General features: G+C 43.0%; 1 protein-coding gene across 1 annotated transcript in view; it reads right to left on the reverse strand.

Moving 5' to 3' along the window:
* Window positions 1–25,463, reverse strand: part of FAT3 (FAT atypical cadherin 3) — a 607,947-nt gene that overhangs the window by 67,567 nt on the left and 514,917 nt on the right. Inside the window, exons 10-13 of the mRNA XM_087821612.1 lie at window positions 19,949–24,022; window positions 15,935–16,131; window positions 14,737–14,890; window positions 12,139–12,372 (exon numbers count right to left, since the gene is read on the reverse strand). Of these exons, the coding sequence (XP_087677738.1) occupies window positions 12,139–12,372; window positions 14,737–14,890; window positions 15,935–16,131; window positions 19,949–24,022 (4,659 nt within the window). The remainder of the gene's footprint in view (window positions 1–12,138; window positions 12,373–14,736; window positions 14,891–15,934; window positions 16,132–19,948; window positions 24,023–25,463) is intronic.

The following is a 25,463-nucleotide window of genomic DNA, read 5'->3' on the forward strand; positions in this document are numbered from 1 at the left end:
TCCCAAAGCCCCTGTATGAGGTAGCTTCCCCAAAATGACAGGCAATGGGACACAGAGGTGATGGGGTGTCATGGTCCCGCTATCCAGCTTCATGTACTGCAGAAGGTGTCCTGATGCTGCTGGGAGGTAAAGAATTCCAGGAGGGGTTTAGCATTTAACATGCCTTGGGAAGACCACTTAAACTTTTTGAACCTCTGTTTCTCCATCTGCAAGTGGGAGTATCAAGATCTATTCTCGCCACAGTAAGATTACCTGTGTTAAGTGTTTGGGGCTCTCTAGAGAAAGGCTTCAAATGTAAGATGTTATTTTTTGATATCTACAAGAGACAAAGGGCTTTGAACTCAACGTACTTGAGAGAATGGCTCACATCTCTGTCTTTAGGGGGATGATTTAATTTTTATGGACATTTTAATAGTCCTTCAACTGTCTTCAAGGATTTAATACTTCAGAGAATAACAGAGCTTTGGGAAAGAAAAAAACACATTAAATCGCTGACCTATGCAGCTTAGAGGTAACAGTTTCTAAGGTGTTAGGAAAGATACAGAATATATGATATTTAAGAGCAGATGGGCTGAATTCAGAATTGAATCTTTCTTGAAACATCTTCTGGTAAAATTACTAGAGTATAGGAAAGAGCATTGGATTGAGTGTCTGAACACCCTGCTTTCAGATCCAGCTCTGCCACCAACAAAGTCATCTTGGGTAAATCTCTTTGTCCCTGGGCCTCAGTTTCCTCTTCAGAAAAAGAACTTATGGTTACCAGAGGTGAGGGGCATTGGAGGGATGGGTTAAAAGGGTGAAGGGATTAAGAAGTACAAATTGGCAGTTACAAACTAGTTATGGGGATGTAAAGTTCAGCAATAGGGAATACAGGCAATAATACTGTAATAACTATGTATGGAGCCAGATGGGTACTTGAGTTATCTGGGGGATCACTTTGAAAATTATATAATTTTCTAACCACTGTGCTGTACATCTGAAACTATTATATAATAATATTGAATGTCAAATATAATTGGAAAATAAAATTTTGAAAAAGAAAGAAGTATTTTTAAAGTAATTTTTTACAATTATTTAGTACAGCATAGTGATTAGACATTTATATAGCTTACAAAGTGATCACCCTAATAAATCTAATGCCCATCTGGCACCATACATACAACATTATTGACTATATTCCCTATGTTGTACTTTACATCCCCGTGAATATTCTGTAACTACCAATTTGTATTTCTAAATCCCTTTACCTATTTCAACCAGTCCCCCAACCCCTCTTACCTCTGGCAACTCATAAAATGTTCTTTGTATCTATGTCAGCTTCTGTTCTGCTTGTTTGCTTATTTTGTTTTTCAGATTGCATGTGTAAGTGAAATCATACGGCATTTGTCTTTCTCTGTCTGACTTATTTCACTCAGCACGATACCTTCCAGGTCACTCCATGTTGTTGTAGATGGCTGAGTCATACTGCGTTATATATATGCATCACTTCTTTTTTACCCATTCACTTATTGATGGACATTTAAGTTGCTTCCATATCTTGGCTATTGTAAATAAGGCTGCAATGAACACATGGATGCATATGTCTTCTCAATTTAGTGTTTTCAGTTTCTCTTGTTATAGTCTTTGTTTTAAAGTCTGTTTTGTCTAGTATAAGTATTAATATGACAGCTGTTTAAATTTTCATTTCTATTTTAATGAAATATCTTTTTCCATCCCTTTACTTTCAGTCTGTGTGTGTATCCTTCAATCTGAAGTGAGTCTCTTATAGACAACATAAGTAAGGGTGTTGCTTTGTTATTCATTCGGCCACTGTGTGTCTTTTAACTGGAGCATTTAAACCATTTGCATTTTAAGTAATTGTTGATAGATATTTATTGCCGTTTTATTATTGATATATTTATTTTTTCTTCTTTTTCTTAAAGAAGACCGTTTAACATTGCTTGCAATATTGGTTTGGTGATGATGAACTCCTTAAGCTTTTTCTTGTCTGGGGAGCTCTTTATCTGTCCTTCAACTCTAAGGGATAGCTTTGCTGGGTAATCTTGGTTATAGGCCCTAGCTTTACATCACTTTGAATGTTTCATGCCAATCCCTTCTAGTCTTCAAAGTTTCTGTTGAGAAATCAGCTGACAGTCTTATGGGTGCTCCCTTGTAGGTAACTAATTGCTTTTCTCTTGCTGCCTTTAAGATTTTCTCTTTGTCTTTAACCTTTGGCATTTTAATTATGATGTGTCTTGGTGTGGGCCTCTGTTGGTTCAACTTCTTTGGAACTCTCTGTGCTTCCTAGACATGTATGTCTATTTTCTTCACCAGGTTAGGGAAGTTTTACATCAATATTTTTTCAAATAGGTTTTCAATTAATTGCTCCCTCTCTCTCTTTCTTCCAGCACCCCCATAATGTGAATGATGGTATGCTTGAAGTTGTCCGAGAGGCTCCTTACACTATCCTCATTTTTTTGGACTGTTTTTCCTTCTGCTGTTCTGATTTGGTGTTGTATGCTTCTTTATCTTCCAAATTACTGATCTGATCCTCTGCTTCGCCTACTCTACTGCTGAGACTCCCTGCAATGCATTTTTCATTTCTGTTAGTGTATTCTCCGTTTTTCACTGGTTCTTTTTTGTTTTCTATCTCCATTTTTATGTTTTCTGTCTGTTGAGTTCTCAATATGTTTATCTACTCTTTCCCTAAGTTCACTGAGCATCCTTATAACCAGTGTTTTGATTTCTGCACCTGGTAGATTGCTTATCTCCATTTTGTTTGTTCTTTTTCTGGAGTTTTGTCCTGTTCTTTCATGTTTCCTTGTCTCCTCATTTTGGCTGCCTTTGTGTGTTTGTTTCTATGTATTAGGTAGAGCTGCTATGTCTCCCAGTCTTGGTAGAGTGGCCTTATAGAGTAGGTGTCCTATAGAGTCCAGTGGTACAGCCACCCCATTCATCCAAGTTGGGCTCTCCAGGTGTGCCCCCCTGTGGGCTGTGTGCATCCTCCTTGATTTCTGTTGGTGATCAATGGGAAAGATTTATCCCTAGGGCGATCAGCTTCAAGGAATGGCTGAGACCACTGTGGAGGATCTTCTGTTCAGGCGGAGAGCCCATGAAGCAGGACTCACTTCATGGGCCTCTTGTGCCCTGATGAGTCTGTCCCTTGAGTGTGTTGCTCATGGAGGTGGTTGGATGGTGGTTAGGTGTGGTCTGAAATTGTATACCAAGTGCTTTGGCTCTGGGGCCTCCAGGGAGGTGCAGGCCAAAGTCAGCCACAGCCTGTACCTTGCATTAGTGTACCATTGTCCATTGCTCCATGACAAATTACTCCAGAACATAGCAGCATAAAACAACAAATATTTATCATCTCATGGTTTCTGTGGGGCAGGAATCCAGGCATGGCTTAGCTGGCTGTCTGTGGCTCAAGGTTTCTCATGAAGCTTCAATCAAGCTGTTGGGCAGTGCTGCAGTTTCACCTGAAGGCTCAAATAGAGGTGGGGTGTAGGTCCACTTTCAAGCTCACTCATGTAGTTGTTCATAGGCCTCGGTCACTCATCATGTGGGCCTCTCACAAGGCTGCCTCACAATATCACAGCTCCCTTTCCCTGGATGGGTGATCCAAGAGAGAGTGCTATGCACCAAACTGTATCCTCCCAAAATCCATAGGTTGAAACCCTCACCCACAATGTGACTATATTTGGAGATAGGGCTTTCAGGAAGTAATTGAGGTTAAATAAAATCATAAGGGTGGGGTCCTAATCCAATAAGATTAGTAGCCTTATAAGAAGAGGAAGACAGAGAGGACTCTTTCTCCACATGTACACATCTAGGAAAGGCTATTTGAGTACACAGAGAGAACACAGCCACCTGCAAGCCAGGAACTCAATCTCACCAAAACCTGACCATGCTGGCACTCTGAACTGGGACATCTAGCTTCCATAATTGTGAGATAATTAATTTCTGTTGTTTAAGTCACTCAGTTTATAGTATTTTGTTATTGTAGCCTGAGCAGATTAATACAGAGAGGTCCAAGATGGAATCCACAGTCTTTTCGTGATTTAATTTCAGAAGTGATATCATCTGCCTTATTCTATTAATCAGAACTGAGTCAGTAAGTCTCAAGGAGAAAGCTGTGAATATCAAGAGGTGGGGATCATTGGGGGCATCTTAGAGGCTGCCTACCACAGAAGGGGAAAAGTTTACATCTTTATTTTCATTAACCACTAAGTGGATTTAGCATCCCATTTGATTATAAGTGTAGACAACAGATCCCCGTACTATGAGCAGCTCCTGTGATTTTGTAACTAATAGAAATTACAGTTATTTTCATATTATTTTAGTTATTGTACATATCTCTGCTTACTACTGCTCCAAAATATGACAGTAATTAGATCTACACTAATAGATCTTATATTTAATATAGTAAAGCAGAAATTCACATTACTATATAACAACTTTAAAAAATATTTGAACACATCTATTTCATTTGTAACCTTTTGTATTTTATTTTATGCATTGTAAACTATCATCCTGAGAAGTGATCTGTAGTTGTTCCCAAATTGTCAAAGTATTCCAGGCACAAAATGATGAAGTATTCCTAAGCAAGAACCCCTCAAAGCATCGGCCTTGGGACACAGCATTAATATCCCCTGGGAATTACTCTCAAATACAAATGGTCAGGTCTCCTCCCAAACCCAATGAATCAGAATCCGGGGTGAGTTCTAGCAAGTCCTCTCAGTGATTCTGATACTCAATGAAGTTTGAGAACCACTTGTCTAGAGGAGTCTCTTATTCAGAGTGTGCATTTCCAACAAACTCCCAGTTGATACTCATACTGTTGGTTCAGGAAACACTTTTTGAGGACCACTGCCCTTGACTAAAACATAACTATAAGCTGGAAGGCTGTTAATCAAGCCTCTTTTGGACCTGCCACTAATTAGCTGGTAGCTCATAGCACGTTAATCCCTCAGAGTTTATTCTTATGTTAAATAGAACAACAAAAATATATGCCAGCTTTCAGGGTTGTTGTGAGAAGCTGAAATAACATATCTGCAGTATTTGGCACAGCGCATGGCATGGCCTAGCAGCAGAAAAAGTAAACATTATTAACCATATTATGATTATTATCCTTTAAAATTCTTACTAAGCACCAATCTTGCCTGTGATTAGCAAGGCAAGAATTACTACTCTCATTCTAACAGGGTGAGGGAGGCCAATGACTGGGCCAAGGTTATACAGCTTGCACATAGCACAGGGCACTCATCATTCAGGGCTTCCTCCATGCTCACGTGGCCTCTTGATCAATCTGGTTAGTAGGAGATGTGTCTCTTAGGAATGTTTGGGGATATCCTCATGCCTGATTTTCAGGGTTCGGAGGAGGCCAGGGTGCTGGCTCAGACTGTCTTTCCTCCTTCTGCCTGTCCCACACACCCAAGTGCTGAAGGCAGTAGAAAAGGGATGCTTCAGAATTTACCTCCTGTCCGGTATGACTTTTTTTTTTTTTCCCCCTTTTGCTGTTGGGGCCCAATGCAAAGATAATATATAAAGTCCTTCACAGAGCACATGCTGAACATGTATTTGTTTTCCTCCATGAGACCTAAGGTAACAATGAAAGATTTAAAATCAAAGGCCATTACAGAGACCTCCATGAGGCCACAAGGGTAATGAGGGAAGATTTAAATTCTAGCACCATCACAGGACTGAAACCTTGCTTTGGCCATCCAACTTGAACTTAAACGAGAGCACCCGCTATAGACAAGTGTTCTGATTCTTACAGGTTGGTGTGAACAGCATTCCCTCCGACTTCATCCCAGGAAAAGGTAGGAAACTGCTGACCCAGAGCTTTGGTGTGTTTTCTGCCATAGTCCCAGCATATCAATCACACTTTGCTGTGGATTTATCCCATCTCTCAGCTTTCCTTCCTGAGTCTTTTTTCATGGCTCCCACTAAGTGGCAGACACACAGGCTAGGACGAGTCGGAAGAGGCAGCAAACCTCTGGATAGACTCATTTCAAGTGGTTTGAGCAGAAAGATTTCCACTTAACAACTCTCAGTGGTTATTTTCGTGAACATTCCTTTCAGAAAAATAATTTCCTGCTTCTTCATAAGGAGCTACACTCTCAGAGCAAATGGTGCTCCAAGATATTGGGCCAGCATTCGCTGCCTCTGACAAGATCCTGCACTGGAAAACCAAGGTCAATCCAGCTTCTGCCCCACGAGAGCAGAGCACAGGGGTCACGACACCACCTTCCGCATGAAATACACAGAACACGAATCCCCGCTACGGACAGCAAGCTCGCACGACTGCAGTGAGTGACAGGGCAGGATGAAGGATGCTCGGGGCTGCTGACAAACACACGCTTGGGTAAAAAGGGAAAAAGTTCTGTCAAGAGATGTTTTCTTTGTCTCTTTCCTGTTCTCTGTCAATATGAAGATTTAACCATTAACTTTAGAGGGAAAGGCATCATTCTGGAAGACTCAGAGAGAGAATTTCTCTTATTTCCTATCATTATAATCCACTGTCCTGGTTGGGTCCACTCATTCACGTAACCCAGCACCTACAGAGCCCTCAGTGGGTGAGACATTTCTTTCCCTCATTTCTTGGTGACTCTTTCTGACTTTCTTCTAGTCCCTAAAACTTACTCCCTGCATGCTCCTCAGAGGGCCCAGCCCCGCTGTTGCCCTGTCAGTCTCCTGAGACGACAGAACCTCTCACCCCTGGCGCTGCCTGAGGGCAGATGCGTGCCTCCCACTGGACTATCCTCACCATCTCCCCTCTGCCTCTGAGTGTCAGGCTTCTTCTTCCTGCCTCTCTCCTTCTCATTTCTAAGGTCAGGTGGGCTCTCTGTGTTGCTGAGGCTAACCACATAGTAGTACCATCACCCTCTCCTGCCTCTTCGGGGCCTGCTGAGCTGGTTGTCCTTTCCTGCCTTCACCACCGTGGCAGAGACGAGCGCTCGCCAGATACCCCATGGCTGCTCCTGCATTTCCTGGCTCCTCAGGCTAGTGCTGGGCAACGGGCAGTGACAGAGATGGGGGTGTCCTAGGCTGAAGCAGCTATGAGCTGCTGTGCCTGTTTCTTCCCTCTCTTCTCCTGCAGTGCTGACCTTGGGAACCGAGGGTCCAGAAGGTGGTGTTGACAAGATAGGGACCAGAGCTCCATGTCACCTGTACTTCTCATGGGAAAGAACTGAACTTTTGATGTGCTAAGCCACTGAGGCTTTAAAAAGTTACTCCAGTGTAGCCAAGCTGACTTGGCTGATACAGTCCTCACTCTCTCTCTCTCTCCCTCCCTCTCCCTCTTTCTCTTGCTAATACATCTTTCCCTTCTTCTTGCCCACCCAAATTCAAGCCCCATGCTTTAAGACACAACTTAAACACGAATGCTACTTTGTGGATCCTTCCTGGGCCACCTCAGTTGAAAATTCATCGCTCACATTTTAATGTTCCCAAAGGGACCTGTGCTAACATTTTATATGCGCTGATTAATTCTTACAGATCCCTACTTTTACACATGCAACTCTATCATAACCTTTATTACATTATTCTTGGAATGTTCATTTGTGCTATGACTGTAAACCCCTTGGAAGCAAGGCCTCCCCACTCTGTCCAGAATAGCAAACTTATCTTATCCTAACATTTTTTCTGAAGGACTATACTTTTAATTCCCAAGATGTCTCCAATTTTTCCTCATTTTCTCTACACCATGTCCTACTTCAGGCCACCTATGCTATTTCTGTTCATGCAAAACCTTCTCCTGGTGCCCAGGTTTGACATCTTGCCTAGCCTATCTTGCCAAAACTTGGAGAATTCACATCTAAAATCTCTCATCTGCTCCTTCCTGTTATTGCACATTTAAAAAAAATCATTTTTTATTTTCCAATTACAGTTCACATCCAATATTATATTAGTTTCAGGTGTACACCCTAGTGATTAGACATTATATAACTTACTAAGTAATCATTCCGATAAATCTCACACCCATCTGACACCATACATAGTTATTAGAATATCACTGACTATATTCCTAGTGCTGTCCTTTACATCCCATGGCTCATAGATACAGAGAATATTCTGCTCCTTCCTTTTATATTCCAAAGCCACCACTCCAGTTTTGTTCCTTGTAGTCTTTCTCAGTCCCTCCTAGAAGCTTTCCCTACTCCTATTTTAGAGGCTTCTATCAGACTTGAGTTTCCAAAACCCAGGGTGATGATTTTTTTCTCAAAAGTGCTCCACAGCTCTTTCCCACCTATTGGCTTAAGTACACAGTTCACGTCATAATGGAAACCACCATCAGCAGGCCCCAGGCTATTTTTCTCACCTCATTTACCTCTTTTCGTCCTGCACATTCCCCCGACTATTTATTTGGGTCCACCGTTCCCAGCCTCGCGACTTCATCCCCCTGCTCCTGTCTTCCTGAACGCCTTCCCGTTGAACCCCAATCAGTCTGGGAGCCCTGCCTTTCAGAAAAGTGCACAAGTTCCTGACTCATCCCCTTTACTGCGTATGATCCGAGGCTGTCACTGCACGTTCCTCATCTGTGTGAATCTTGTAGCTCCTCTGTAGTGCCTACTACCTAGCTACTCATTAAATACCTGCTAAAGTGAATGGAAAATAGCTGTAATGTGTACTATGAGCCTCCAAGTTCCTCTGAAACCCTTGAAAGAAGTTCCAAGCCTTGCAGAAAACATTTTACAGGAAAGGAATAAGTGAGTTTGTTCATTTGAACATTTCTTTGCTTTAAGCCCCTCATAAGAGGAAAACCACGTCTTCTTGAATTTCAAATATCTACATATTGGTCTGTCAATAAAACATGGGCTATAGCATGTATTCTGGTGGATGCTTATGTTTTATTTTCATGTCATTTTGCCTAAAATGGTCACAGATTTTTAGCTCTGAACTTCATTGCTTTATATTCAGTTTGTTACAGTAAAAAACCCAAAAACCTTCAAAATTTGGAAACTGGTAGACTAAATAGTAAGATTTTAACCCAAAGAGGTAGTGCAAACAAACGTCTCCTGATCTTTACTGAAAAGATTAAATTTTTACAAATGTTAAGTTGTGTCATGCCATTAGTGCATGGGACTGAGGATATTTCTGTTTTACAGGAAAAGTAAGAATTTAATGCTAAAATCTAGACAATTGCCATGCTATTTCTTAGAACTCCTAAAATGGGTATTAAAATGATCTTGTCAGCCTCTGGTTTTATTTTACTTCTGACCTAGGCAGTTACTATAGGGTAAAGGAATATGCTTAACAAAAGAGGTTTCAGGAACCAAACGGGCCTGTCATTGACACAAGTGGAGCCGGTGTTCTTTGTTAGAATCAAAACCAATTGAACAACCTGGATGGGTTTCAAAAATGATGCTGAATGGGGTGGGGAAGGGGGAGTCAATCTCAAAAGGTTGCAGACTAAACTATATGAACTATATGATTCCATTTAAATGTAATTTTTGAAATAAAAAAATTACAGCTATGGAGACTGGCAGTTGCTAGGGGCTAGCGTCTGGGAAGGAAGGGAAGGAGGGGTGAGGATGGCTATGGGGGGCAGCAGAGGGGGCCTTGTGGTGGAGGAACTTGGTGGTGGTTACAGGAAGCTGCACAGGTGATAAAGTTACACACACACACACACTCACTCATGCCCAAATCTGACTATTTTCTACAGTTATATAGGATGTTATCATCAGGAGAAAGCTCTGTACAACCTGTACATTTTTTTTTCAATTTCCTATGAACTTATAATTATTTCAAAATAAAATTAAAAAGTAAAGAACAGATTTTTGATTTTTTTTTTGTCACTCTAGAGACCAGGCCTCTGAGATCAGCAGCAACATAAGTAAGTGAAGTGGGTGGGAATAGGGAGGCTGAGAACCTCGGAACATCGAGGAGGCAGCTTTGATTTAGCTTCACCCGCTGCGGGGCTGTGTGCCTGGAACCTCTGTCTTCTGAGTGCTGTTGCTGTTTTTATAAAATGCCAAAAGCGAAAATTTCTGAGAAACATTGCCTGACTTTTGCTGACGACTAATTCAAATTACTCTGAACACTGTATACAAGCCAGACTAAATATATGAGAGGGCTGGATTCAACCTAATGGTTCCTGTGCATGCTTAGCTTTAGGCTGGAGGTTCAGTCTGACCCCAAGCTGAATTGCCCGCTTCACAACCTGGTAATCTCTGTACCCAGCTCATGTTCCGATGCAGTTCCTTAGAAAGACCGAGAAATGGGTATTTCTGACAAAGTAAGAGCTCTTCTCAGGCTGCTACTGAAAAAGGGCATAAGCCACCAGTCACTGAAACTCTGGAGAATGCCTGTTTGATTACAGTTCAGACTGACCCCATGCTACCGGCTTCTGACCTAGACCTTCACACAGGCTTCCTCAGCGTGGTGCCTGGGACATAGCAGGTGCTCAGTTTGCACTTTTGGAAGTGCTCATTTGTTCTTGTCCGGCTACCTTAGTTCTTTTATTTTTAAAAGCTAAATGAGTTCTACAAAAACTGAAAAAAATGAACCAGAATCTCGTATCCTATACGAGAGTTTTCCTGAGGCTGATACAATGGCCCTGTGGGTGCAATTTATATATAGGTGTCAGCAGCACTCACAACTTCTGTGTCTACATGAAGCTCTGAACATAAGCCTTTTGCTAATTAGTGCAAATGAACAGAGGGAGGTGTTGATAAGGTCATTGTTCTGGTTTTGGTCCTTTAAGGGCTTTGTCATCTCTGTGTCGTCCCCCCCCCCCCCCCCCCCCCCAGGGCAGCTGACTCAGCAGAAGCAAAAAGCAGACAGAGCTAATAGCTTATTCTTTGCCACAACCACATCTGTGAGTCAGTGACATCTCCCCACCCCCTCTGCCCGAAACATCAGGAGCACTAACCAGACTCCTTCAGTTTGTCTCTCATAGATACAGTGCACCCTTTTTCTCCATGAAGAAAATGAGCAGAAAAATTCCAATTTCATTTTAATTAAAATAATTATTAAATCTTAAAATTTCATCTATGGCCCAATTACACATTCTCAAAGTTAAATTCAAATTATTAAAAGATTAGTTTACATGATTTCTACCTCCTTTTCCCCAAAAGTCTGCTAACAAGAGTCCAGATAATGTTTTCCTATCTTCCCTTTTAAAAGAGCATTTGTAGGTATTGTGATATTATAAATCAATAAGAGCCCCCTCCTGCTTATCATTTTTTATCAAGCTTTATCATATGCAGACTTTTAAAGGGTTGGTTCTCAGCCTAGAAAATTATGTTAATGAGGTAAGAGCAATAATTCAAAGTGTAGCCACTAATTTCTCTAAGGGGACATATGCAGAGACCCTGGGCTTTACATTTGTTTTCAACTAATTATCGTGTACTTACTTTTCCATTAGTCCAATAATTTTTCTTTCAATTCAGAATTAAGCAATAAGACAGTGAATTACATAAAGGCCTGTTTAGCATAGCAGACACACCCCATCAGTCTCTAGTCCTATGATTTACAGCTCTGAAAACGCTAACCAAGAGGCTGTCTATATGCCCTTCTGTATTTATATTCCATCACGCAGTCACCTTGGTAACCCATGCATTCTCAGAAGGACTACCTAGCAATTAGCTCCAGTCTTTTCTAACTCACCATCTCATTATGTAAAGTGGTTTCAAACACAAACTTTATTAGCAACTTTCATTCTAATATCTTCTTATTTCACTCACCCTCAGCCTGCCTAGAAATGTCAGTTTATATGTGACCAAAATGCTCTGGAAAATGGCAGTTTAAAAAAAATCCACATTGGACTGGCAGCACATTTAGTAATTGGTCTTTGCACTATGGGGCACAACCATAAATCGAGATTGTCATATTTCAGCTGAAGCATGGGATGCAATTCTTTACAGAAATGGAAATGAATTCTCCATGCCACACAACACAGCATTTTAACTACATTTAGAAGGAACGAGCAAGTAAGGCAGCTGTTGATTTTATTCTAAAGGTTAAAACAAAAAAAATAAATCCAAAATTCTTTGTTAAAGGTAAAGGAATTCACAGTATCGGAAGAGCTGAAATCTGGTTTGATGTACACGTTCTTGGTAAGGAACTAAGGTGGGCTGGTGAAACTAACGGAAAGGCGGCACCGGGAGGGGTGCGGAATGCACGAGCGGGGGACGCCCCAGCAGGCAACTGACTTACCGACGTCGGGGTCCACGGCTTGGACTCTGGTCAACAGAGCCTTGGTGGCCGTGTTCTCATAGACACAGGCGTTGTAGTGGTCCGAAGAGAACACAGGGGGGTTATCGTTCACGTCCTCCAGGATCAGGCGGATATCAGATTGGCAGAACCTGCCACCCCCATCGGTGGCCCTGGCAATCAGGTTGTAGGCAGGGACCTTCTCCCGGTCCAACAGAGACAAGGTTTTTAACTCGCCTGTGAAAAGAAATTTCACTCGCCTGGATTTTCAAAAACTGTCTTTCTTTGAAAAGCAGAGGATCAATTCTATAAAGAATTCCAGTATAGGAAGGACTGATGACACTTGGCTCAAGGGCCTCATACTTTGAAAAAAAACAGAACAAATTTGATTTTAAGTATCAGGGGAAAATCTGTGATTTTGGAGCAACAACAAATCAACGTATGACCTTCAAATTAATTAATGCCACTGTGAAACCTCTGGTCTCCGGGGCTCCTCCTTTTGGCTACTTGGAGAAGCTCCAAACCTCCTTAAGCCTCCCAAGACCTGCTATGACTCTGGGTTTCTGCTGTCTCCAGAGAAGGCACAGACAATGGACCAGTGTCCTGAGTTCTCTGATAATCAGTCATGTCAATAACCTGTAGGCCCAAAAGGAGCAAGCAGTCTCTCTGTTTCCCGGTACTAACATCTTCTTAGAGGAAAACAAACAATCAAAACAGAGGCTGGTTGTTGCAAAGGAGGTCTTGAAGGAGCCCTACTGTATCAAGTGAACCCTACTTGCTGGATTGTGGAAGGGCCTGTGGTCCTGGGGGAGGGTTCCCATGGGGGAATATTTGAGGAGCTTGGAGAAGCAGCTATTAGCAACCAACATGGAGGTAGGTTATGTATTTTAACCACTGGAATAGCTATACTGGTGCTAGGCTTCAGCCCCCAAGGAGATTTTGTTGTTATTGTTTAAAATTTAATAGTTAAACATCAAGTTCTGTGACAGACCTGAGTAAATGCTATCTGGTGAAAGGTATGACTCGTGAAATATTATCACACTGAAATAAAATGAGCAGACGTTATTTGGACCATGCTAGCTGGACCTATAAAGCAGTTCCTCCCATGGCTTCCTTGCTACAGCCAGTTCTCAAGCATGGGTTAGATCACTTCCCTCTCTTACTCGAAGACAGCCAGTGGTTTTTCAGTTGGGCTTTCCAGACCCTCCATGATGTGGCCTAAAGTTATTTTTCCAACTAGTTTTGTCACAAACTATTTTACAGCTCCTCTCACCAGTGACAATGTTGTCTACAGCGTTCTTTCATCAGAATATTAGCTACTTCTTCCTCTGTGCTTAGATGTAACTCCTCTGATGTCTCTCCTGGGCACTTATTTCACTCCATCTTTCATCATCATTACTATTATTGGCTTATTGGTCTGTCTTCCTCATTTGGGCATGATTTGTTTTGTTCATCTTGGAGTCTACCAAAATATCCCATAAAGTCCTTTTATGTCAACTAACTATCAATAAGTGTTAGCTACTGAATAAATAAACACCAGGCACATACAGCCAAGGAGTATATTCCTATGTAGCTCAGTGCTTCCAAGTAGAATAAAGGTGCCGTGGGACTGGGCGGGGAGGAACCACTATCTCTTGGAGTCCCAATATTCTGTTGTTCAACAAGACCAAGACAACACCAGAAATATGCAAGTTGTTCAATCTTTGTATTTCATTTACAATTTGCCAGTGGATGAACCATCTGAGACATCACACTGAAAAAATTTACCTTCATAGAAAATGTATTTTCCATTAGCCCTGACCTTCAATGCAGGCATCTGCTGTGGCGTACATAACCTTTCACTTTATAAATTTTACCTGAATGTGTAAGCAAATCTGAGGTCTCATAACTTTGGAGAAACTAAGCAGGAGTGTTTAATAAAAACCAGACAAGTGTGTTAATAAGCATCGGGAAGGGACCCAAAAGGGATTTCAACAGGGAAAAACTCTCCTTACTGTGCATTGCTGTCTGGTTTGCATGGCAACCTGTGTTAGTGATGTAATTCTATTTAAACTCTTTATAGGGCAGATGCTTTAACTCACGAATATGAGAAACAGGAGAAGCAAGTGGACCTGTCTGATTACTTGACGCTAATAAATGTAAGTAAGTCAGGGCAAGTTTTACAAGCCAAATAAAGTTTGTGTGCTCCAGAGCACCCATCTTCAGATACCATGTACAATTAGCATTTTTAAAAAAGTGTAGTTTATTGATTTTTAGAGAGAGAGGAAGGGAGAGGGAGAAAGAGAGAAGCATCAATGGGAGAGCATAACATTGATTGGCTGTTTCTTGCATGCCCCCTACCAGGGATCGAGCCCCCAACCCAGGCATATGACCTTGACCAGGAATCAAACCGGCAACCTCCTGGGGCACAGGATGACACCCAACTGACCGAGCCACACGAGCCAGGGCATGCACAACTAGTATTTCTTAGAGCCCAGATAGCCAGGCATCATATCAACGCTCTTGTACACTAGCTACCCACTATTGATGAGACCATATGAGAGCTTAACTTCTCCCGTGGATGAACAATGGCATTTAACCAAAGAACAAATTTCACCTTACCACTTTCTGGGTCTAGAAAAAATTCACTGTGTCCAGATCCATAGAGTGAGTATCGTATGTCTCCATTGGATCCAATATCAGCATCCTTGGCACTGATCTTCAGGATGATTTTATTGGATGGGATGTCTTCGGGAAATGACGCTGTATATGCAACCTAGGAAAAGGTAAAGAAAGGTAATTAAATCACTAGACTTTGTGGGGCAACCACCATAGTTAGCATGATACACGATGTCTTTACAAATGCATTGATATAATATAGCTTCAGCTATTTTTTCTTATACCATAGAACCATCTTACAATATATGATGAAGCTTGGCAGGTCTCTTGCCCTGCCCCTCCCATACTCACTCATTCAACAAATACTGAGTAAGCACTACTGTGTGCTAGGTACTACTGAGATTCTAGGAATACAATGGTGAGTAAAACAAACAAAAATTCCTGCCCTGTGCAAACATGACACAGATCACATATTGATCATGGGCCTCTTCTGTTGAGCACCAGTGAATCCTTGGGACCCTTCAACTCTCTAAAGAGCCGCTACTAACATTTGGCGTTAATATGAGAGGCTAAATCTATTTGCAACACTTTTTCTAACACTGTTTTTCTAACACTGTTTCTACAGAACACGAAGATTGTTTCTTAGTTCAGATGGTGATTAAAAGAGGAAAGGTTAATGAATACTGATTTAATTTCATTAAGAAAACAAAACCTAGTACTGGCATCTGGCACTGACTGTCATGTTTTGTACGTGATTGAAAAGCTACCTCATGAGGAATTTGGAGATCTAGGTTCATTGCCAGGATTGCCACTAACCAGTTGTGTAAACTTACACAAAAAAGTAATTGATGCTTTCGAGTGGTCCATTTCTCTTATATAAAAATCAGTGATTTAGACAGAATAGTCATAAGGTCGTTTATGGTTCCTTTAAAATTATTTAATTTTAAGACTCATGGTTTTGTTTTGTTTTTGTGGGCAAAATTAGGTACCTGATCCTGATACTTCTACTCTTTCCACGTTTATAATATTTCATCCTGGACTTGACCTCCTAGCCTGTTGTATCCAATTGGAGCTCACTAATGAAGCAGAAAAGAGCAGAAATTACCCTGGCCTTAAGCAGAAAAGGGAAATGGGTTTTTATTTAATTTTAGAGAAGCAGAATTAAAAGGAGCAATCTATCTGATAAAGCCACAAGTCTTACCTGATCACACACTGGGCTATTGTCATTCACGTCACTGACAGTCACTTCCACCATGGCCTGTGTGACAAAGAGCCCGTCGGTGGCAGTGATATTGAGGAGGTAAATGTCTTGCTCTTCCCTATCTAGAGGTCTCTTCACATAGACCTTCCACTCACTCTGCACCAGCCCCAGCGCAAACCTTCCTCGGGGATTCCCTCCTGCAGTGGAGAAAAGAGCCTTTGAAGCTATGCAATGAAAAGCTGTGGTCCACACTTACAGCGAGGGGCCTGTGTAGGGCCATCCAGGTGCCCTGAAAACTGTATTACTTACGACACTGAACAACAATTGATTCTCTCTTCCTTTTGATTCGTGTGCAAGAAAGCCTGATATTCATATGCTTGGCTTGTGTGGAAAGTAAAACAGTAACTTTCAAGAGAATAAAAGGCACTCAGAGAAGCTTCAGGCGATCTCGCATTTAGCTCCGTAAGGACAATTGAATTCAAACTGTGAGCCATCAGCCCTCTTCCCGGGATGATACAACCGCCTTTCTACTTTGTCTCAAGAGAGGATGCAATACACTGTAGCTCTTGTTACCAAGACAATTTCATTACCTGTTGATTACGCCGTCAAGGAAAGGCAGTCAGTTCTGTTAAAGAATCTTTTTTTAAGAAAATTTATGGGGTGACATTAGTTAATAAAATGATATAGGTTTCAGGTGTACAGTTTTATAACACATCATCTGCATATTGTGTTGGGTGTTCACCACCCCAAGTTAAGTCTCCTTCCATCACCATTTATCCCTCTTTTACCCTCTTCTGCCTACTCCCCACATCGCTTTCCCTCTGGTAACCATCATATTGTTGTCTGTCTATGAGCTTTGGGTTTTTTAATCCCTTTATCTTTTTCACCCAGCCCCCCAAACTCCCTCCCCTCTGACAGCTGTCGGTCTGTCCTCTGGATCTATGAGTCTGTTTCTATTTTGTTTGTTTATTTTGTTCATTAAATTCCGCATATAAGTGAAATCATATGGTACTTGTCTTTCTCTGACTGGCTTATTTCGCTTAGCGTAATACTCTCCAGGCCCATCCATGCTGTCACAGAAAGTGAGATTTCCTTCTTTTTTATGGCTGCGTAGTATTCCATGGTGTACATGCCCCACAGCTTTTTTAATCCACTCATCTACTGATGGGCACTTGGGCTGCTTCCAGATCTTGGCTCCTGTAAATAATGCTGCAATGAACATAGGGGTGCATATATTCTTTCCAATTAGCGTTTTGGGATTCTGCTCTTAAGGAATCGTTTAAGGAAGGCTTTATCATTCAGCTGCACTCTCCTTATAAGGGCTGGAGTTTGGGGGAGGAAAGTTTGTGTGACAGAGGAAGACTCATTAATATTAAAGAAGGGTCATTGAAGGAGCCGTTCAGAGATAAGCACTACACTTCGATCAAATTTATCGGAGCGAGGCTGGCGAAAGTGGAGGGAAAGGAGAAGAGGTGAAGTGGAACAGCTTTTGATGATGCCGAAACACTGACCGTGGTCCCAGCAATACTACTTCCCCACATCACTGAATCACACGGTGACAAAGGGGGCTTGCTGAAGATAGGGAGAGGAGGGCAGAAAACAGCTATATCCTTCCAATCCCGAAGAGGAAAATAGTGTCACTTCCAACGCGGAGGAAGACTGGACGAGACAACTGGCAAGGAGCCCGGAATTCAGTTAAATCATCACCGCTTCACTTGTTTGGCCACTTAACAAGTATTTATCACCTGCTCTGGGCCAGGCTCTGCTCCAGGCAGCAGCGCTACAGCAGTGGACAAAACTAGCCCAAATCTCTGCTCTCTAGAGTGTGGAACTCACAGGCTCGTGGGGAAGACTGACAATAAACAAATAAATAAGGAAACGTTGCATGCTGGCTGCTACTTCATTGAAAAAGTGGAGCCGACTCGCCTTCTTACAAAGAATGTTTTAGAGAGCAGAGGGCAGAGATCACGGTCATGCTGAAGGGATGGACTGGGAAGTGGTGGAATTTTGAGCACCAGCTTGCACTCGATTATAAGGCACGTGGCGGGTGGGGGTCAGCCCAGGGGCCTAGGCCTGGATGGACCATGCTGGGCAGACAGTGCAGAAAAGGAGAGGGCTGCACACTCCTCTAGGGCAGCGGTTCTCAGTTGGGAGTGACTATGCCTCCCTTCCCCACCCTTAGGGGCTCATTTGTCAATGTCTGAAGACACTTTTGAATGTCACATCAGGGGTCGTGATGGTGGTGCTACTGGAATCCGTTGGGTAGGGGCCAGAGATGCTGCTAATCATCCTATAAGGCACAGAACGGCCACCTACAACAAATACTTTTGAACCCAGAAAGTCAATAGTGTCAAGGTTGAGAAACCTGCTCCGGTGAGGCTTGTAGTCCTCGCTGGGAGATCACTCTCTTCCATCACTGGCTAGGATTCAATCAGGCTGCAGTTGAATACTATTTTAGTATGCACAAATTTAACCTGTTAGATGCTTTCGGTGGAGGCCCACACTGTTCTTTTGTTAAATAAAATGATTAATGGTCCTTCGTTAATCTGTGGCAGCACAGCCAAGTTGTGCTACATCAAGAGCAAAAGTTAAATCTCATTAAAATCAGTTGGTGGTTGGCACTGCAAATAGTAACGGTAGCTTTAAGCTACTCTGTTCTCATTACTTTAGTAAAGCTGATAGGATGGTCCCTTTAAATCATCCATTCTGAGACAATGTATAAATAATTAAAGCTGAGTAACAATTCTTCCAAACAGAAAAGTATACCTCAGAATGCCTAAGAGCTTTTTATCTGCAACTGAATGCAAATAAAAGTGATGCTTTACTCACCTATCTTTCCTTACCACTATTGCTCATGTCTTTATTGCAGAAACATACATTTGAATAAAAATGGAAGTTATCAGCTAAAGCATGAAATGCATAAATAGCTTTAAACAGCAAACGTCAAGAAAACAGTTCCATAAAGAAGGATGAGTAACGCGGAGAAGCGTTGCAATCTCGAGCATGGGCGCCTGTGCTCTCCTGTGGCTCTTACTCTGCAGTGATTAATTAACTTTCCCACCAGCGCACTTAAGCAGATTCTGTGTCCTGGGGGCATTCTAATTAATTCATTTTTCACATTGAATGATGTAGTTTTTCTAAAGGGAAGCCACCTGACTGCAAGTATTGATGGATTCTTTAAAATCTTTTGGCACTTTGCTTATGTTCCGCCTTTGAATGTCACATCAAAATGTTAGTTTTACAACCCCAAAATAGTTTTTAGGAAGACTGCTCCCACACCATCAACCCTCTCCTCTTTGTAGTTTAAGGCCAATCACCCCCAGAAAGCTAGCCCTGATCAAGGCACCCCTTCTTAACTCTGACATGGAATCTGCAGGCCCTCACAGCAACGGTGACATATTTTGTGCCCTCTGGGTGACCTCATTTGTCTATCTTGGCTTTCCCATCGAACTGCTACTTAGTATTTGGAAAGACAGAAAAGAGATCAAAGAAAAAGGAGTCGTCAGGAGAAATATCTTCGGCTTAGAGTTACAACATGATTTTTAAGAAAAGGTCAAACCAGGCTCTCTATTCAGTACTTGTGCACGCATATAGCTTTGTATCATCAGAGGAAACTTGTAAGTGAAGCTTACAGGGGTCAAGCTATTTGCTTTTTGTACCCCGAAATAAACTAGGGGAAAAGAAATATAGTTAAAAACATATCTCCTATACCTCCCCAGCAAAAAGAGCTGCTTTTCCCTTTCTTCAGGTGAGGTGTTTGACTGGACTCCTTTTGAAATGACAAAAAGTGACTGAGGGACGGGATACCCATCTGGGTAACCTGTTGCAGGCACGCCGATGAACTCCAAACTAAGGCTGAGTGAGCGACCACCACCAAGAGAGCCTACTCCGACCTCCGCAGCCCCAGCGCTAATAGTCAACCCCTCATCTCCTCTCCTCTCCACCCTTCCTGCCTGCGACCCTCCGTCTTTAGAAGGCAGAGCACAGAGTGAAAACCAAGGGCGGCAGACTGACCTGTAATGTGGTAGCTCACTTGGCGATTGATGTCAGAAGTGTCTCTGTCCCACGTGCTGAGGACGGCCACTACCTCGCCTGGAGGGTCGCTCTCCTTCACGTTCCCTTGATACACCTCCTGGGCAAAGACGGGTGCGTTGTCATTTATATCTGTCACCCTGACAGAGACCAAAGCCGTGGAAGAAAGAGAGAAGGCCTCTCCAAGGTCGGACGCCACCACGGAGAAGGTGAATGAGGGGTCTGTCTCGTGGTCCAGGTCCTTCAAGGTACTGATCCAGCCTGTGTTGCTGTCGATATTGAACGCTTCCATCACCTTCTCGGGCTGGGACTCTGAGTGGAGGGAGTACGTGACCTGCCCGTTAGCTCCCCAATCCATGTCAGTGGCCCTCACCTGTGTGAGTTTGGTGCCGATAGGCATCCCTTCCATTATGATGGTCTCGTAGCTAGAAGTTTCAAAGACTGGCTTGTTGTCATTCAAATCCAACACCTTGATATCTACATCCACAGTAAACACAATGTCTACCTTGTCCAGGGGTACAGTGGCTGCTACTTTAAAGTGGAAAGCTGGGCTGATTTCATGATCCAGGCGTTTGTCGAGCTTGATGGTGCCTGTTTCCTGTTCTATGATGAAGACACCCCCCTTGTTGTTTTCTGGACGCTCCCCATTCACTGTGCTAAATCTGACATTTTGACTGGGCAAAATCCTCAGGGTGTCCACTGTGCTCCCAATGGCTGTATCTTCTGAAACGGTGAAAGAATACTGAGTCTGGGTGAACGAAGGCAAGAACATTTCGTGGGGCAAGACATGGATGTAGACTGGAATGAGGGAGTGCTTGACCGGGATGCCCCCATCTACTGCTTTGACAAAGAACGACAGCACCGTGTTTCTCAGCTGGTTAAAGTTGCCCTTCGTGACCATCCAGCCATTGTCAGGATCAATTTCCAGGAGGTCAGCCACTGAGACCGAGGCCTCACTATATAGAGAGTAGGTAATCCTTGAGTTGGCTCCATCATCTGGATCCATGGCCTGCACCTGAGTGACCAAGTGGCCCCTTCCAACGTCTGCCCTGACGCTGGCCCTATACTCCACTGTCATGAACTGGGGAGCATTGTCATTTTCATCCACAACAATCACCCTCACAGTGCAGAAAGTTGCTCTCCCTCCGCCATCAAGGGCCCTCAAAAAAATACTAATGTCCCCTTCCAGAGGGTTTTCCCGGTCAAGCCTTTCTGTTGTGATGACTTGTCCATTGCTGTCTATGAGGAATCGATCTTTAGCAAAGTCATTGATGATGGCATAGCTGATCTGACCATATGTCCCTGGGTCCCCATCGGTGGCTCGAACATGAATTACCTTGGTCCCAGCAGCCGCATTCTCTCTAACCTCAGCCACGTAGGTGCTCTGTGCAAAGGTGGGGCTGTACAGGTTAGCCCCGAGCACCCTGATATGCACCTGTGCAGTGCTAGTGAACAGCCCGTCAGAGACTGACACATTGAGACTGTACAGAGGCTCCATCCGCTGCTTCCGGTGGTTGGACAGTGTGATGACCCCACTCTTGCTGTCCATTAGGAAGCTCGTCCTGTCATTCCCAGATAAAATGTTATATTCTAACCGGTCAAAGTCAGAGCTGTCTGCATCGGAGGCTTGCACACAGGTCACGAAATGGCCTCGGGGGGCTAACTCGCTCACATAGGACTCATAAATGAGCTGATTAAAAACTGGAGGGTTGTCATTGACGTCTGAGATGTAGATATGAACCAGCACCTCACTGCTCAGCGATGGGAAGCCACTGTCAGTTGCTCTGACCTTCAAAGTGCAGTGCTGCACGGACTCATGGTCCAGCATCCTTGCTGTCAGGATTAAGCCACTGGAGCTGTCTATGTGAAAATAATCGGTGCTGTTGTAAGTGTCCTGGACAATCTGATAATGTACCATCTTATTGTTTTCTGAGTCAGCATCAGTAGAGACAACTTGCAAAACAGGTGTCCCGATGAGAGATGCTTCTGACAATGTTGTGTTGTAGGTAAGCTGATCAAAAATAGGGGGGTTGTCATTTACATCATTAACTATCAAGTCAACAGTGACTTCAGCCCTGGCACCAGTAAGAGCATCACTGGCTCTTACTGTCAACTTGTATGCAGATGTAGTTTCATAATCCAAAGGGCTAACGACTTTCAGGACCCCCGTGTCAAAGTCAATGTTGAATTGTTTATAAAGATCCCCATCAATAATGATATAGATGATGCCTTGGCCTTCTGGACTGGTGGCATTGATGCTTAGAATGGGGGTGTCCATTCTGATGTCTTCATTGATGGATGCTGTATAAAAGGGCTTATCGAACACAGGCATTGCTTTGTTGACGATAGTGATGGGAAGTTCCACAGATGTGGACAAAGAAGGTTTCCCACCATCTTTGGCTAGGATGGTGACACCATACTCAATGTTGGACAAGTCAGAGTTGAATGCTTCTTTTAAAATAACATTCCCTGAGTGAGGGTTGATTTCAAAGTGGCCATAGTCATCCTGTAGGACATAGGTCACTTCTCCATTGGCGCCTTTATCTTTGTCAATGGCTGTCACCCGGTAAATTGGAGTCCCAGGCTCAGCATCAACTTGCACAGCAGCGTAGTAAGGGAGGCCCACAAAGACCGGAGAATTGTCATTTATGTCTTCGATGTTAACCCTGACCACCACCCTGGCCACGCGCAGATGGTCCATCTCACGGCTGGCTTCCACTACCAGCTCATATAACTCCTGCTCCTCACGGTCAAAGGGGACTCCGGTGGTCTGAATGACCCCTGAGGTAGATTTTATCTTGAACTTATTTCCTGGGTTTAAGATGCTGTATTTTAAGGGCTCATTAAGGCGATTTCCAATGGCATTGACGATAGCCACTTTGGTTATATTAGTGTTGTTCTCTGAGATTGAGGTGGAGTAAAAGTTTTGTGTGAAGTGGAGACCACTGTCCATGGCTTCTTTAACCAGGACGGTGACCATGGACGTGCTGTAGAATTTCCCATCAGAAACTTTAACTATCAGTGCATAGTGGTCTTTGGAGAGGTTGTTGTTTTTTATGGTGAGCATGCCAGTATTTGAGTCCATTAAGAAATGATCCAAGCTGCCTTCCATGAGGCTGTAGGTCAGTTCGGGGGGCACCTCGGAGTCAGGATCCGTGGCACTAACTTTCAGAACCTCCACTCCAACGTAGGTAGGTAGGAGTAAGACAGTCTCAAACACAGCCTGGGTGAACACAGGTGGGTTATCATTCACATCTGTCACCTCTATGTTGACCTCAACGGGGCTCTCTGCAGTCAGCTGGGGGCTGCCACTGTCCCTCACATGCACATGGAAGTGGAAATGGGAGATTGTTTCGTGGTCCAGGGTGGCGATTGTTCGGATCGCTCCTGTACTAGAGTCCACCGTGAAGAACTTCTTGGCTGTGGACTCCACAATCTGATACACGAGCAGAGCATTCCGGTTGCTGTCAGCATCAGTGGCTCGAATCACCAGTGGGCTATTATCTGAGCTCCTGACAATGCTATTAACTGGGGCAGCCTCACTCAGGCTGCCCGAATATTGAGAAAAGAGAAAAACTGGGGCATTATCATTTTCATCGACAATCTGAATATTGACAGAGACGTTGGAAGCCATTCCTGCCATGTTTGTGGCCTGTACTATGAGTTGATAAGAGGAAGTTCCCTCGTAATCCAGTGCTTTCCGGGTGGTGATGACTCCGGAATATGGATTTATGGTAAAGACCCCATCAACGTTTCCATCTTTGACTTCATAAATGAGGGTAGATTGACTGATAGCAGAGATCAGAATGATGGATGTTCCAATATCAACATTTTCATTTATTTCTGCTTGGTAGTCTCTGTGAGCGAACTTGGGGTGAGAATTATCAGACATGGTGACAGAAATGCGCACAATCGCGGTGGCAGACATGGATGGGGTACCCTGGTCTGTGACTTTGACGGACAGGACAAACTGACCCATAGTCGTCATGTCTGGTTCTTTGGAAACGGTGATGATGCCCAGGACTGGTTCAATCTTAAATGTGTTCCCAGTGTTCCCTACAATATGGAAATCAATGGGGAAATGAGTTACAATTGGGTCATTTTTTGAACATTAACTTTTCATCTAAAGGCTACTTGATTGTAACATGGCAAGTACAAAGAAAACTTTTGTGTTCATTCCATTTCATTCAGAAATTAAACAAGAAACTTCTCTTTTAGGATTATTCAAAAGCAACTGAATTGAGTGTTCCGGTAAAATTGTGAATTTCAGATCACTATCTTCTTAATCCAGGTTAACAACAACACAGCAGTGTGTCCATTAAAACTGGTGAATAAAAGTTTGTGGGAAAGACTTTTCTGTTCAGATTTTCTTATTCCTAGCCCTGTGAGAAGAGGAGGAGATTGGGCTGGCACACGCCAGTGTGACTAGCGAAAGGCATTTTCACCTAAACCGTAATCTGCGTCCCATGTTACGAGAAAGAGGGTTGTAGAAACTGTTTCAGGACACGACCACATAGTCATTTGGCTTCAGATCATCCTAAAGGTAAGCTTTACTACCTGGAATTGGTATTGTTTCACACTATCAAAACCAACTTCATCCTAAACAGTACTTTGGTGAGGGGTGTTTTGTTCAGGCAGGGACACTGTTTGCTTTGTAAGTTGTGAGGATTTTTTTCTGACTAACCAATTCTTATTACCCCCTATCCCAAACACACACATGCACACACACATGCACACACAGACATAAAACTAGACAAATAATGATAAGGCAGTGGCTCCAATCTGCAACCATTCTATTTGTCAAATTTTTCAGCGGTTTCTGGTGAAGTGGGAAACTGTCGATAATCAGAACCAGCATCCAAAACAAGAACTGGAGGCGTGATCCTTAGGAAACTGAGAAACTGGTGCCCACACGGACATATCTGAAATGGGAAGGGCTGTAAACCGGGAAACTGCAGGTTTAGAGCTCTGCCTCTGAAACGTGCAGTGGAGCGAGGTCAGGATTGTTGAAGGTGAGGAACAGGAAAGCGAAGAGAAAGGGGAACACATGAAGAGTGTAAAGAATGTAGTTAAAAGTAGTGGGTGGTGTGAAGCGAAATCCTTCAGCCACTCGCTTTTGCTTCTCTCATCAGGTTTCCTAATACTTCTCAAAGAACACACATGCTGTATGTCTAGGTTCTTTTAAATCGAATGTTAATAATCTTGGTTATTCAATTATATTGGGATTTTTCTTTCTTTATGAAGGATTATAGTGTGGCAGACATATGCACCGTTTAAATGTCGTTATCATTAAGGAAGGCTCTGGGGTTGGAGGGCAGTTTATATGCTGTGTGCATTGATATAGCAAGTACAGCTGTTTACATTCTTCTTACTACACGCTTATTAAATAAACTTTTCCATGTCTGCAAATGAAAAAGGCACATTCACATAAATCCATTTCTATACGATGCTTGCTTATTTTTAAAAAGGAAGTAAATCTAATAAAGAGGTAAATAAT

Source organism: Miniopterus natalensis, chromosome 11 (genome assembly GCF_054644295.1).
Source record: "Miniopterus natalensis isolate mMinNat1 chromosome 11, mMinNat1.hap1, whole genome shotgun sequence".
NCBI classification, from domain to species: Eukaryota; Metazoa; Chordata; class Mammalia; order Chiroptera; family Miniopteridae; genus Miniopterus; species Miniopterus natalensis.